At 44.1% G+C, this 14,647-nt stretch overlaps 1 protein-coding gene across 1 annotated transcript in view; it reads right to left on the bottom strand.

Annotated features, from left to right (window-relative positions):
- The window catches only part of LMTK2 (lemur tyrosine kinase 2), a 55,433-nt gene that overhangs the window by 18,962 nt on the left and 21,824 nt on the right, over nt 1-14,647 (bottom strand). Inside the window, exons 5-7 of the mRNA XM_063143483.1 lie at nt 12,873-12,946; nt 9,183-9,301; nt 8,689-8,776 (exon numbers count right to left, since the gene is read on the bottom strand). Of these exons, the coding sequence (XP_062999553.1) occupies nt 8,689-8,776; nt 9,183-9,301; nt 12,873-12,946 (281 nt within the window). The remainder of the gene's footprint in view (nt 1-8,688; nt 8,777-9,182; nt 9,302-12,872; nt 12,947-14,647) is intronic.

Raw genomic sequence — 14,647 nt, 5'->3', positions numbered from 1 at the left:
GCAGCAACTAAAACACATAGTTTCGCTCTCATCAGTCAACAAGGTTATTAGCAGTAGTTATAAATAAGCTAGTGCTTAGAGAGTCCTGTCATCAAATTTCAAGGCTCCATAAGGTTTCTCGGAGGAGGCACCTGAGGTACTTGCTAGAGTCCTTTAAAGGCCACTTGGTGATTAACTTATGTAGGTAGGTATGAACAGATTAAGGTTATGGGAAGATGGGGGGAAAATGGACGGCTAGCGACTCTCCCCTGGGGCGGAAAAGAAAAGAGGCTAGGAGCCAGAGTAACAGGAATTAAGAGAGAGAAGAATCAAAGATGAGCACAGCAACGCATGAAAAGATGGATTGCAGCAATGATGCGTGTAAAAACAAGCAAACTATATTTGTTCTATTTGTTAATTGCCCAACAGCCTGGGTTCTCTTGGTAATATGCAATTGAACCATCTAAAACAATTAAAATATAGTATCCATACAATACAATTGCAGTGTATGTGTGAAAAAAACACCAAACACTGTAGCCAAAACCAGAACAAAAGAAATCAACCTGATCACAGAAAATAACTTAAAAGGGTAAGACACACGCCAACCGCCTTAAGTGTTATTAATACCAGTATCAAAAGTGTATTCAAAGTGTTAAAATGTTCTGAGAACACAAAAATATTTGTCTTGTCCCAGAAAGACATTAGTGAAGGCATCAAGTGAGCTTCTCTAAGAAGAGTGTTCCATAACCAGGGGCCACCATCAAAAAGGCCCTCTCCCATATTTCATCACCTGAACTTCAGACTGAAGAAGTGCTCTTTGGGGGGGGGGAGACAACCCTTGAGGATAAGGAGTTACTTAGCCACCCTTGACTCCTCAGATATTGTTGGACTACAGTTACCATCATCCTTGACAACTGACCATGCTGGCTGAAGATGATGGGGATTGTAGGCTGGGAAAGGCTACGCAAGTCTTCACAGGTCAAAAGTAGAACTATGAATCAGCTCCAGAAACTGATGGGGAGCCAATAGTGTGAGTTGGCCGTGAGTTTTGCCGTGAGAAGGGTTTTGAATTTTGGCCTTTCGCATGCAGATAAGAGCATTATCCATTGCACCGCACTGGTCCCTACATAAAAGATGGCTCCGAGCACAGGCACGCCACATACTTATAGCCTTCTACATCCACTAGACTAGGATCATCACACAAATTGATCTGACAACCTGGTTGTACCACAAACCTCAGTTTAAACATTTGTTCTTTGCAGCAAGGATGTATGGCCCTGTAGGGAGGCCTGAAGCTGAAAACACTTTGTGACAAGCAGCGGTCAAGCAAAGAGAACACCGACAGTCAATTTCAATTTGCACATCTAAGGACTGGTTCATAAATGGACGTACATGACTCAATTACCTCACATTTATTAGCCAGCAGCTGAATGTCTGGACTGGACGAGGCCAGCCCAAATGAAAGCTCCATCTGTAATTTTGACCTGCAGTAGCTCCTACACACACTTATACATTACAGGCGCGCGTGTGCGAAACACTAAACAGAATTCTTTCGCTGGCTGTAGGTGGCAGCCAAACACTAAGCAACGGCTGTTCAGGAAGACAGAGAACTCAAGCCTGCTAGATTAACCTCCTTCAACTTGTAAACTAAAAATGATTACAGGTTGGTAAATGATTGCACACGCTTAAGGATGATGATGATGGGAAACGATTTCCCCTGGATGCCTTTTACTCATTATTCGCTAGTACCCAAATAGCTAACACGAAGAACTACATTAATCAACTTCTCTCTCAGAATGTAACGGTGAAGGCCAAACGGCATATTATGCTAAATGCAGCATGTGTAGCTATGCCTGGATTTTCTCCTTATTTCAGTGTGTGTGTGTGTGGCGGGGGGGGGGGGGGAGGCTTAATCCTCCCCGCCAGACATGACCTGGAGGAAAATTGACACCAATAGCATTTTTCTACGCCTCATAGCTGCATGGGGGGGGGGGGGGTATTTCCCTTTGGATTGTGGCTGGCATGTGAAGGCTTAAAATCTCCCCTTCGTGCGCACTGCAGTCCTGATAGCTATCAGACAAACACAAACTCACACATTTGTACTTATATAAGGAAGCAGCACTGACGTAGCTGCTTGCTACCCAATTAACGTGACATCTTGTTTCGTCCTAGAAATCATAGCCAAAGTTGGGTATGATTAGGAGACTCCATAAATGCCTCCACCACACTAATCTGTAAGAGAGGGCTGCTAAGTGGCTAAAAAAATCCTGAGCCTTATGGGTTAAGCGTAACCTGGAGATGTATCTTTTAACTGGAAGCATAGAGAGCACACATTTGAAAGGCAGCTATTCTAAGAACCTATGCTTGAATAATACAGTACAGGTTTTATTTTATATCTCAGGATGACTAGTAGCTATTAAGTCAAGATGAGCAAGCAGGCCAGATTGATAACTGGGACTAGAGGGTTTAAGCATATAAGACCCACTCTGGCCCGCTTGCATTGGCTGCCTGTATGTTTCCGAGCCCAATTCAAGGTGCTGGTTTTAACCTATAAAGCCTTACAGGGCTTGGGACCACAATACCTGACAGAATGCCTTTCCCGACATGAACCTACCCGAACACTACTTTCAACATCTAAGGTCCTCCTCCGGGTGCCTACTTAGAGGGAAGCTCAGAGGGTAGTGACAAGAGGGAGGGCCTTCTCTGTGGTGGCCCCCCAACTGTGGAACAATCTCCCTGACGAGGCCCGCCTGGCGCCGACATTGTCATCTTTTCAGCGCCAGGTCAAGACTTTTCTCTTCTCCCAAGCATTTAGCAATATGTAACGCCCGTGGGTCTGTTTTTTTGGCTCATCGTTTTTAAAGTTGTTATAGTGGTGCTTGTTTTGGGGTTTTTAATCTTTGTATATTGTTTTTAAGTGTTTTTATCTTATGTGAACCGCCAAGAGAGCTTCAGCTATGGGGCAGTATACAAATACAATAAATAAATAAATAAAATCATACACATTATAAGCAAACCCAAGCTTGTCACGTGCTCAACAAGGAGGTGATTCCAATCACAGCTCTTACAAACATAGGTTTGCAAATATAATTTACATTTGATTAATATGGTAATATCTATGTTTGCCCTGCTCTTCCTTGGAACTCCCAGGGGACTCCCATCCACATTACTGATCACGTCTAAATCAAATATGGCAATTCAAGGTGCTGTTTTTAACCTATAAAGCCTTACACGGCTTGGGACCACAATACCTGACGGAACGCCTCTTCCGACATGAACCTACCCATACACTACGCTAAACATCTAAGGTCCTCCTCCGGGTGCCCACCCCGAGGGAAGCTTGGAGAACAGCAACCCAGGAGAGGGCCTTTTCAGTGGTGGCCCCTCAGTTATGGAACGATCTCCCCGACGAGGCTCGCCTGGGGCCAACATTGTTATCTTTTCGGCGCCAGGTCAAGACTTTTCTCTTCTCCCAGGCATTTAACAGCATATGCTGAGTTTTTTAACTGATCCCAGAATAGTTGTTTTTAAATGGATATTGTCTGTTTTTGTTTGTATTCTATGGTTTAAAATTTTGTACATTTGTTTTTAATGTTCACTGTTTTTAACTTTTGTAAACCGCCCAGAGAGCTTCGGCTATGGGGTGGTATATAAATGTAAAAATAATAATAATGATGATGATGATGATGATGATGCACCATCAGTTGCTCCTAAACCATTCACTGAGCCTTGCATTCACTTCATACATTTTTAAAAATATTTGCACTCAAACAAGTGATGATCTTACATGGATTTTTTGGGGGGAAAGGCTAAGACGTAACTGGAGGCTTTATTCACTAGCTTAACATAAAGTAACAGGCTTCTGCATACATGCTCAACTGCTACAGGACGTCTTTCTCATTAGCAGATGCGGGGAGGGGGAGGCAGGGGGAGGATATATTGTTACTGCTATTGGCATCCCAGAATGTGCCAGGCTTTCCTCAGGAACAGTGCCAAGCTAGACCTATCCACAGCTCATATTTATTACCATCACAGCACTTAAGGAGACATTTTTCGAACGTGGAGGGGTAATCTTCGTGGAGATAACGCACTACGTTTTCCAACACTTGCAATTTCCAGAAGGCACTAGTTTAGCATGACTGACTGGCCTGACCTTGCCTGGGGCCTTGTCTCGTGCACTGTTAAAATCACTCCCTTTCATTCATGCAGATGAAGTTCTAGTTTACAGACTTAGTTTAAACACTGAAATCCAAAGGATTCATGGGTTAAAAACAGATTTTTGATAAGCCTGAAAAGGAGCTACCAGATTAGGCTAAAAAAAAATATGACTGTATTTCTTCGATTCTAAGAAGCACTTTTCCCCCCATATAAACATCTCTAAAAACGGGGTGCGTCTTTGAATCGCGGTGCGATTATTATTCTTAGAATCAAAGCTTTTTTTTTTCTGTTGATGGTACTGAAATTAGTGTGTGTCTTACAATGGATGGCATCTTACAATCGAAGAAATACGGTACTACAAATATTTATAGAACAGCAGAAGTTAAGAACCTTTGTAAAAGAAATCCTGAACACATGAAAATCCAGAGAACGTGCTAGTTCCTCCCAAGTATTGCTAACAGAGAACAATAAGCATATTCCTGTTCTATGGAGACATCTGGAAGAGGCTACGTGTGGGTGCGAGGGGCCATGGCTCAGCGGGAGAGCACATGTTTTGCATCGGGAAGGTCTGAGGTTCGATCCAGGACATCTCCAGGGAGGACTGGGAAAACTCCAGCCTAAAACCCAGAAAGTCATCGCTGGGCCAAGGGTAGAAGGCAACTTCCTGTGTGTGCATCTTTGGAGCAGGTGGGCAGCTATGGCATTTAAGGTGCCAATGTGAACTCACTGGAAGGAGAGACACAATTGTGGGTTGGACACAGGGACTAGCGCACAAACTGAGAGTTGGAGGAGGACCAAGTAAGGGACCAAGTCTAGACAGCAGCAGAACACCAGAGGATCACACAGGAGCTAAGTGGCTCTTGGATTTCAGGGGGAAAGAGCGTGCTCTGAGGTCGAGCGGAGATAACTGATTGCTCCACTGTTTCCTGTGGCTGACGGGTTCTGTGAACCCACCAGCACTGGACACTATCAGAGGCCAACAAGGGAGAGGGCCTTTTCAGTGATGGCCCCCAGTTATGGAACGATCTCCCCGACGAGGCTCACCTGGCGCCAATATGGTCATCTTTTCGGCGCCAGGTCAAGACTTTTCTCTTCCCCCAAGCATTTAACAGTATATGTTGAGTCTTTAATGACCCAGAATAGTTGTTTTAAATGGATATCATACGTAATCTGTTTTTATGCTTTTGATGGTTTTAAATTTTGTATATCAGTTTTGAATGTTCAGTGTTTTAATCTTTGTAAACCGGCCAGAGAGCTTCAGCTGTGGGGCAGTATACAAATGTATACAAATAATAATAATAATAATAATAATAATAATAATAATAATAATAATATCTAGAAGATAAGCTAAATGGACAATTGTACAGTGCCATGTACAGTGCCATGTGCATTGATGGCGCTATATAAATAAATAAATAAATATAGGATGCAAACTAGCATTGCTATCAATTTAAGCCTCCCTACCTATTTTTTTTAAAAGGACAATACAACATGCTCCCCATTCTTCATAAGAACTGCCATGCTGAATCAGACCGAGGGTCCATCTAGTCCAGCACTCTGTTCCCACAGGGGCCAACCGAGTGTCGACCAGGGACCCACAAAGCAGGACATGGGTGCAACAGCACCCTCCCACCCATGTTCCCCAACGACTTCATCTAAGAACCGCCTGGTTTGGGACATTTTGAACCAAGCAGTCGCAACTCTAGAACATCTTCCATCAGAGCTAGGATCCGAGACAAGCACCAGGATGTTCTGAAGGAGCAGCAGTGCATATCAGCTGCCTACAGACTTGCCACCTTCATTTTCTCAATGAGTTGCGCAAAGCTCCCGACAAGCAACGGCAACTCTGGTTGACAGGCAGGTCGGCCTTGCGGTATAAACGCTACATCCACTTTATAATACCATTCTTTGCTCCTCGTTCGTCATTCTATCAACAAGGAGCTCTGTGCGCTGACAAAAGGCTGGCCACGCATAGCTGGGTCATATATTACAGTTAATAAGCTGGCTACTACCCTATTTTTAAACTAGTACAACCCCATGACGATAGGAAATGATACACCATTAGTTAATTATAGATTAAGAGGACTGCCGCAAGCATATAAGCTACTGCACAATCGTTTGAGACAAGAGGACACGAAGGAGCAAGCGCTGACTTTACGAACAGCGGCTGCTAGTGCTTATGGAGGGTTGGAGAGAAACTGGTCCTCCTTGAAGCGCTGGGGTTTGAAAGTTTTCATTATTTCCCCAAACGTGATGCATTTTATTCCCAAGGGCATGGCTCTAATATCAGCTGTGCAGGTTTTACAGTAGTTGTAGCAAAAGGCAGCCGCCCACAGTAAACACGATCAATGGCCAGGCAGGACACGGTCCGGCAGTTACTGGTGATAATCTTACACATACAGGCCAAAAGCCCAGTTACCATATTCTGGCTCAGTCCAGACACAGCAGTGAAGCATGGTTATAGAATCATAGAATCGTAGAGTAGGAAGAGGCCTCTAAAGCCATCAAGTCCAACCCCTTGCTCAATGCTGGAATCCACTTTAAAGCATCCCTGACAGATGGCTGCCCAGCTGAATCTTGAAGGCCTCTAGGGTGGGAGAGCCCACGACCTCCCTAGGTAACTGGTTCCATTGTTGTACTGCTCTAACAGTCAGGAAGTTTTTCCTGATGTCCAGCTGGAATCTGGCTTCCTGTAACTTGAGCCCATTGTTCCGTGTCCTGCACTCTGGGAGGATCGAGAAGAGATCCTGGCCCTCCTCTGTCTGACAACCTTTCAAGTATTTGAAGAGGGCTATCATGTCTCCCCACAGCCTTCTGTTGAGGAAGCTTAGCTCAGAGTTTAGTGTGATGTCTGAATCAACAAACCATGGTTATGGCCATGACAACATTGTCGGAGGCTATTGCAACCATGAAAATGGTTCAGGCATGAAAGCAAAAGTGAAGGTACAGGGAATTATAAAGAAAGCATATAGTATAGCTATCTGGACTAGTAGCCATTGAAAGCCTTCTCCTCCATGATGACAGCCTTATTGAGGTGCTGGTACATATCAGCAGGTGAAAACATAACTGTGTGGCAAAAAAAAATAATACACTCACCTATATTGGTCAGAGAACGCATTCATGGTCTGACACCTTTTAATATTGCACAGTGCAGGTGTGTCTATAACTGCATATGTTAACAAGGCTATGCAGCACAGCATGCAATTAACGCCAGCTTCATATCCCAACTCCTCTTCTCACTTACAAAAGTTACACACATCTCACATACTTGCAAGTAGCAAAGTGTTTTTGCAGCTGCTGTACTGTACGTTACTGCATTTCGAAGACAAGCTTTGGTTTGATTGAAACAGACTGTAGCAACAGGGTTTTAATTTCTAGGTTCATAATTTAACAGCAGTGAAGTTTATAAACACTAGTTCGCTCGCTGCAAAGTTTCCTGCGCCGTATTCTATCCTGACTAATGAAATCCTTGTGTGGATTATATTCCAGGAGATCGTGGCAATTTCTGACATGATGTGCTAAGCCTCCAAATATTTAAAAAATGTACATTCCATTGCAAAAAAACCACATCTTGGAATCTGGTTAAATATGCTAGAAGCCTGACAGAATGCAGGCAAAAATGAATTATCCACAAGCAGCCAAGAAGTTAAAGGTGCTCAAGAAAAAGGTCATGTCCGTTCATCCTACTGTTCATCCCACAATAGGCCAGGAAATTAATTAGCACTGAACATCTCTAGAGACACAGGAAATTTATTACAGAGTCAATATAACTAGGCCAAAGCCACCAAGTCCAGTAGGATTCTGGGAGGGTGGAGGATTTTTTTCCAGATGAACTAGAGAACCAGAGATGCTTTTTGAGAGTCCTGGGTTTTAAAACAAATCTAAGATCAACCCTGAATGCCAGTGGCAGCCTAGCCAGGAAATGCAAGTAGCCCAGTATGTTTCTGAACAATGAGTGTAACAGCAACCCTTGCTCCTCATGCAGGCAAATGTGTAAACACCCACAGCTGATCAGGAAATGTATATTAGGCCACCAACTCTTCCTTCCTCCCCAAAAGAGTCCGGTTTAATTTAAGTTGGGATTCTTGGTCTGACTCGTTTCTGTAGGTTCTGTTTTTATGAACTCCAAGCAGGCCAGGCTGGTTCAAATTAAGTACTGGACAAGGGTTCCAGGTCGTCTGGCATTCTTGTCACCTAAATCAATGGCTGCACTGTTTTCTTCCCTCTCTCCCTAAGGGAGGGAGGCCATCAGCCATGGGGGAAGCAAAACAGAAGAGTTCCCCCCTCAAACCCACAAGTCTTCTCTGGGAAGAATGAGAGGTATGCAGATGAAATCAGCATCAGCCTGCTATTACAGCAAAATAGTCTTTAAGAACATCAGAAGAGCCCTGCTGGATCAGACCAAGAGTCAATCTAGTCCAGCACTCTGTTCATACAGTAGCCAACCAGCTGTGGACCAGGAGCCCATAAGCAGGACATGGTGCAACAGCACCCTCCCACCCATGTTCCCCAGCAACTGGTGCACACAGGCTTACTGCCTCAGATACTCACCAAGTCACAAAATTCAAAAACCAAAAGATAAGGAATGGCTTCCACACACTGCCCAGTACATTGGAGGACGTTTGGATGCTGAAGAATTCTGTAAGGGAAATAAAAACAGAACCAAAAAAAAATGCTTTTTAGGTCAGGAACACTTCATTTCATCCCAGGCTCATGAGCTAGCCAATAAAAAATAATCTAAAATAAGTTTTTGGGGCTGTTTTCAGTTTTTACTTTGCCATCATAGAAGAGAGAAGGAAAAGCATTATTTTGTAATGAGCTAAGCAGCGCCTCACACTTTCCTCAAGATGTACTTTTAGAATACACTACTACAGCCTTCCTCAACCTGGGGCGCTCCAGGTGTGTTGGACTACAACTCCCAGAATGCCCCAGCCAGCTCGCTGGGGCATTCTGGGAGGTGCAGTCCAACACATCTGGAGCGCTCCAGGTTGAGAAAGGCTGCACTACTAGTTTGTATTGCTACAAGGTATTGAGATGTTACTTACAAATAAGGTTCTCCATGCCTCAAAAACCGATCTTGTTCCTTGGGAGTGGCACTCGCTTTTAATTCCTTCACGACCACTCTTGCCACACTGGTGCCTGTGTAAACCTCCCCAAGCAGAACCTGAAACACAAACACATTATTATTATTATTATTATTATTATTATTATTATTATTATTATTTGTATCCTGCCTTTTGCCCAATGCTGGAAACACTAAGCTGCAGTTACGTTTTAAAAACAAGGAGGACGCCATTTTGCGCACAAGTAAAATGTCAAGAATAACACAGACGCCAAGAGCTACCTGGTTCGCACGATCGCGGCAGCCCACTGCGGTTTATTTAAGCCATGATGGGTTGTGGTGCTTGTAGGCGGCCAATGTGGATAGTCAAGCTGCAGCTAGCGGTTGTCATGGCTTGTCATGTCACCCAAATCCTGAGCAGGGTGGGTTGATGGTGTGTTTAAGAAACCACCCATAACCGGGGAAAAAGCCCATGGTGGGCTGCAGCAATTGTGCGAACCAGCCCCAAGCCAAGCAAAAGGTTCATCTAGCCAGGTATGACCCACCCTGACTTGCAGAAGCTGGCCAGGTTCAAATGATCACAGTGGGGGAAGGAACCATCGTGGTTCCATGTCAGACACGCAACTGCTATTTGCATAATCTCCTGCAATGTAGCAGGGGGTATTGTGCAAACCTGCCATTGAGTGTAGAAGAGGTTGCTTTATACCTAGCCTAAAACCCATGATGTGCAGTTGAGGCGTGGGTACGAAATGACCACTGCTGCACCCCGTGCTGGATTCACACAACACTCCAACCCCTGCTTCATCGTAAGATTATGCAAACGGGGATCATGTGATCACAGCAGAGGGTGGTCCTGTCTTCTGCTGCAGTCCTTCAAACCAGGTTGCTCTCTCCCAAGCCTCAGCCCTTCTATAGCCAAGATCTTTTCCACGAAGGTGGCAAGGACTGGATCTGAGGCTTTATGGATGCAAACTGTGCACTCTTACCAGTGAGCTACGGCCCGCCCAGGGATAGTTCTGACTTTTTTCTTCTTCTTTTTTTGCCAACTTCTCAGAAGTTTTTATTACAGGATTAGAGGCTCAAGACGTGAAAAATCCTGACATGGAGCTTCAACTTCTAGAAAGGGATTTGCTCGCCAACATTGTTATCTTTCAGGCGCCAGGTCAAGACTTTTCTCTTCTCCCAGGCATTTAATGGCATTGAACAACGCTAAGTTTGTTTTTCAATGGACACCAGAAGTGTTGTTTTAAATGGATGCTGCTGTTTTTATACTGTTGTTTTTATGTCTCTGGTGGTTTTTAAATTTTGTGTACTTTTAATGTTTACTGTTTTTAGCTTTTGTGAACCACCCAGAGAGCTTCGGTTGTGGGGCGGTATATAAAGGAAAGGAAAAGAACCTCTCGTGCAAGCACTGAGTCATTACTGACTCTTGGAGGGACGCCAACTTTCGCTGATGATTTCTTGGCAGGCCTTATAGCGGGGTGGTTTGCCGTTGCCTTCCCCGGCCGTTATTACCTTTCCCCCAGCTAGCTGGGTACTCATTTTACCAACCTCGGGAGGATGGAAGGCTGAATCGACCCGAGCCGGCTACCTGAAACCAGCTTCCGCTGGGATCGAACTCAGGCCGTGGGGAGAGTTTCAGCAGCAGAAACTGCTGCTTTACCACTCTAATAATAATAAATAAATAAATAAATAACATAATCGTTTGAGAATTAAAATTAGTAGCATATCTTTGAACATATACAGCCTTCTCAAAACATGGATTGGATCTTAAGTTAATTTCAAATCCAAGATTATGGCTGATTCCTTACTTCCACCTCCAACATTGTTTTGGGAGGGGGGGGTGCTTCGACTCAGGAACATTTACACGCAGAGAAGCTTTCCAAGGGTACAGGGACTGGAAGTTTTCCTTCCCTGAACCTCCTTAAATTAGGCTTAGATTGTAAATTACGGACATAATCCTATGCATGTTTAGACAGAAAAAGGTCCTACAACTGCCAGCATTTTCCATGCAAAGTTTTGCACCCTACGTTATGTTTTCAGTCTACTTGAAATTCCTGGTTAGATGGAATTGTAATTCTAAATAGCCAGTCAAACATCTAACTGTGGATGCTTCTGTAAAGTAATTTTAAAACTCCAAGCAGAAGGACAATTTCAATAAAGTTTGAATACATTTTAAAGATACATTCCCCAGTTACCATTTAAAAAAACCACACACCTACATTTTTACAAAACGGGCATATGCCAGAGAGGGAGAGGGATGCCAAAATGCAGTGATTGCTGTATATTTTCATATCTATTATGTAAGGGGGGGGGGGAATACTTGATGTGGAAACAGAAGGTCAAAGCTGTAAATAACGTTCTCTACCTTTTGGACCCAAACATTACTGTGAGGGGGTAGAGGGAGAGATTTTAGAGGAGAGTTAAGAGCACAGATTTGCAGATACAAAAGAAGGTTGTCTATGGCATTTCACTGCAAACCAGGGGCATGATCCTTCCAGTATCCAAAGCAGTAAGCCTGTATGCACCAGTTGCTGGGGAACATGGGCGGGAGGGTGCAGTTGCACCATGTCCTGCTTTGTGGGTCCCTGGTCAATAGATGGACCCTCAGTCTGATCCAGCACAGCTCTTCTTATGTTCTCAAGCACATTATCAATGCCCGTGGTGTGGGGGCTCCCATAGAGTATAAGAGCACTGTTCTTTCCCTCCACCCCTGTGCATATATACAGGCACCCACCAGGTTATGGGGAATGGCAGATAAGAACATAAGAACATAAGAAGGGCCATGCTGGATCAGACCAAGGGTCCATCTAGTCCAGCACTCTGTTCACACAGTGGCCAACCAGCCATCGGCCAGGGATGAACAGGCAGGACATGGTGCAACAGCACCCTCCCACCCATGTTCCCCAGCAACTGGTGCACACAGGCTTACTGCCTCGGTTACCGGAGATAGCACACAACCATCAGGGCTAGTCGCCATTGATAGCCTTTGCCTCCAGGAATTTATCCAACCCCCTTTTGAAGCCATCCAGATTGGTGGCCATCACTAGATCTTATTTTAACTACCATATCACCATCCATCCTTTCTTTCATCAAACAGAAGGGGCTGGAGTGCAGAAAGAATTTTCCTTTCCTATAGCAACCTGGCACACTGAGTGCCCATCCACACTTCGAAGTAAGTCATCTTGTTAGATCCCCTTCCCTTCCAAACGAGCAAGCATGAAAATGGTGTCCATTCTCACACTTTTAGTAAATACAACCTTGACTTCTACCACCTGACAGGTAATGGTGGCGTATGCATTCTAGGCAAGAGTACACAGGAACTATAAACCTGCTGCAGTTCTAAGTGGAAGCTTCTGCATTATAAATACTCACATATTTTGAAAAGCCAAAGGGAAGCAACAGTAATACATTAAACAGTTCTGTAAACAAATATACTTTCAGTGTGGAAATTTGCAAAATAGCCTTGCACCAGTTCCCATAGAAACCTCCATTTAAAAAATGCAAATACCAACAGCAAAAGTTTCCTCCTAAAGCTTCTTAGCGATAAGATGGCAAGCTCACACCTCAGAATTTATTCAAGACCTATTTTTGCTCATCATTGCATTGGAAAATATTTTAACAGAGGGGGAAGTGAACTGGAGAATGACAATGTTCAAGGCAGACTTCTTACCTTTCCAAACCAGCCGTTTCCAATTTCTTGGATATAGTTAAGATTCTGACGAGCAACTTGAGATTTCAGTCCTTCTGTTATACAAAGAGAGAGGACACAATCAAAAGAACCACTCTCAATCTTTTATTTGCTAAAATTAACTATTTTTCTAATACTCTTTTTCCACTCATCCCTGGTCATGCACAAGACAACATCAATGACTGAAGATGCTCCCAAGGGCACAGATCCCTGCCCGCGACAAAACCAGCTCCCAACCCACAATGAAGGAGCATTCACAACACAGTGCCTTGTGTCCCACACCCCCAGAGATCCCACAACACGCATCCCATTTCGTGCTATCACAACAGAAAAGAATTCAAGCAGCAGAATCACTTGCCTCAAAATGAATGCAAGCATATCTAAGACACCCGTCTTAAAGGAATTGCACTGGCTGCCTATATGCGTCCGGCCAGAATTCAAGGTGTTGGTAATGACATTTAAAGCTCTAAATGGCTTGGGACCTCGATACTTGAGGGAGCGCCTCTCCTTGTATATGCCTATCTGAGACTTGAGATCTGTTGGAGGAGCCCTTCTCCGCATCCCACCAACGCAACATAGACGCTATGAGGGCTTTCACTGTTGTGGCAGCCAGACTGTGGAATGCCCTTCTCTTGGAGGCTCGACTGCTGCCAACACTGATTTTATTTCGACGCCAAGTAAAAACATGACTTTTTAACAAAGTCGTTGATGGTTAAATTCACTAAGACGGCACAATGTTTTAACTGCTTTTACTTCTTTTAAATTATATGTTGTTTTCATAGAATCATAGAATAGTAGAGTTGGAAGGGCCCCATAAGGCCGTCGAGTCCAACCCCCACTTGGTTCTTGGTTTGTTTTTAACTGTGCATATTTATTGTTTTGTACTGTATGCTTTTATCTGTATGCCGCCCTGAGATCTTCATGATATAGGGCGGGATACACATGTTTTAAATAAATAAGTAAGTATTTGTTAGCCCATTGGTTCATCTATGCCAGTAATGCCTATTCTGACCGGCAGCAGTTCTCCAAGATCTCAGGCAGAATCACTTCCCAACTCTGCGACTCAGTATCAATCACATACCCTGTTTCCCCGAAAGTAAGACATCCCCCGAAAATAAGACCTTTTTTTTTTGTTCAACAATAAATGTGTACCGTATTCTTCTTCATGGAAAAATAAGACATCCCCTGAAAATAAGACCTAGTGCATCTTTGGGAGCAAAAATTAATATGACGCTGTCTTATTTTCGGGGAAACAGGGTATATCAGAGTTTGGACCAAGGACACTCTGCCAGCAAAACACATGCTTTACAACTCAGCTATAGTCCCATTGATATTACACTCGCCAATATTCGTGTTGATACTCCCAAGGAAGACACCTTGTTAGATACCCTTCCCTTCCAAATTGGCCTTTACATCAGACTTATCCAAACAGATGCCCCCCAGATGTCCTCCAGCCAGCTATAAATACTACTATTTGGTGTCCTGTGTTTTCCACAGTGCTGCCCATGGCTTCTTTTGAGCTATCTCCACATACCATGCTAAAGTCAGAGGTTTGAAGTATTTGATCCTCCGCTGCACGCATGTGAAGAGGTCATTTCCAAGAATCACAGACATGCCATTTAGGCCACAATCCTATCGGATTCACCCTCGATGCTCATAAGCCTCCGAACTCAAGAGGGTTATGAGTATCCAATACGGAGAGGGAGGAGCAGCGGAGGTGATCTTCTGGGTCTGAGGTCAGAGCGCTATCCTAGACC

This window comes from Elgaria multicarinata, chromosome 17, assembly GCF_023053635.1.
Source record: "Elgaria multicarinata webbii isolate HBS135686 ecotype San Diego chromosome 17, rElgMul1.1.pri, whole genome shotgun sequence".
NCBI lineage: Eukaryota > Metazoa > Chordata > Lepidosauria > Squamata > Anguidae > Elgaria > Elgaria multicarinata.
This window is presented reverse-complemented; position numbering and strand designations above follow the sequence as displayed.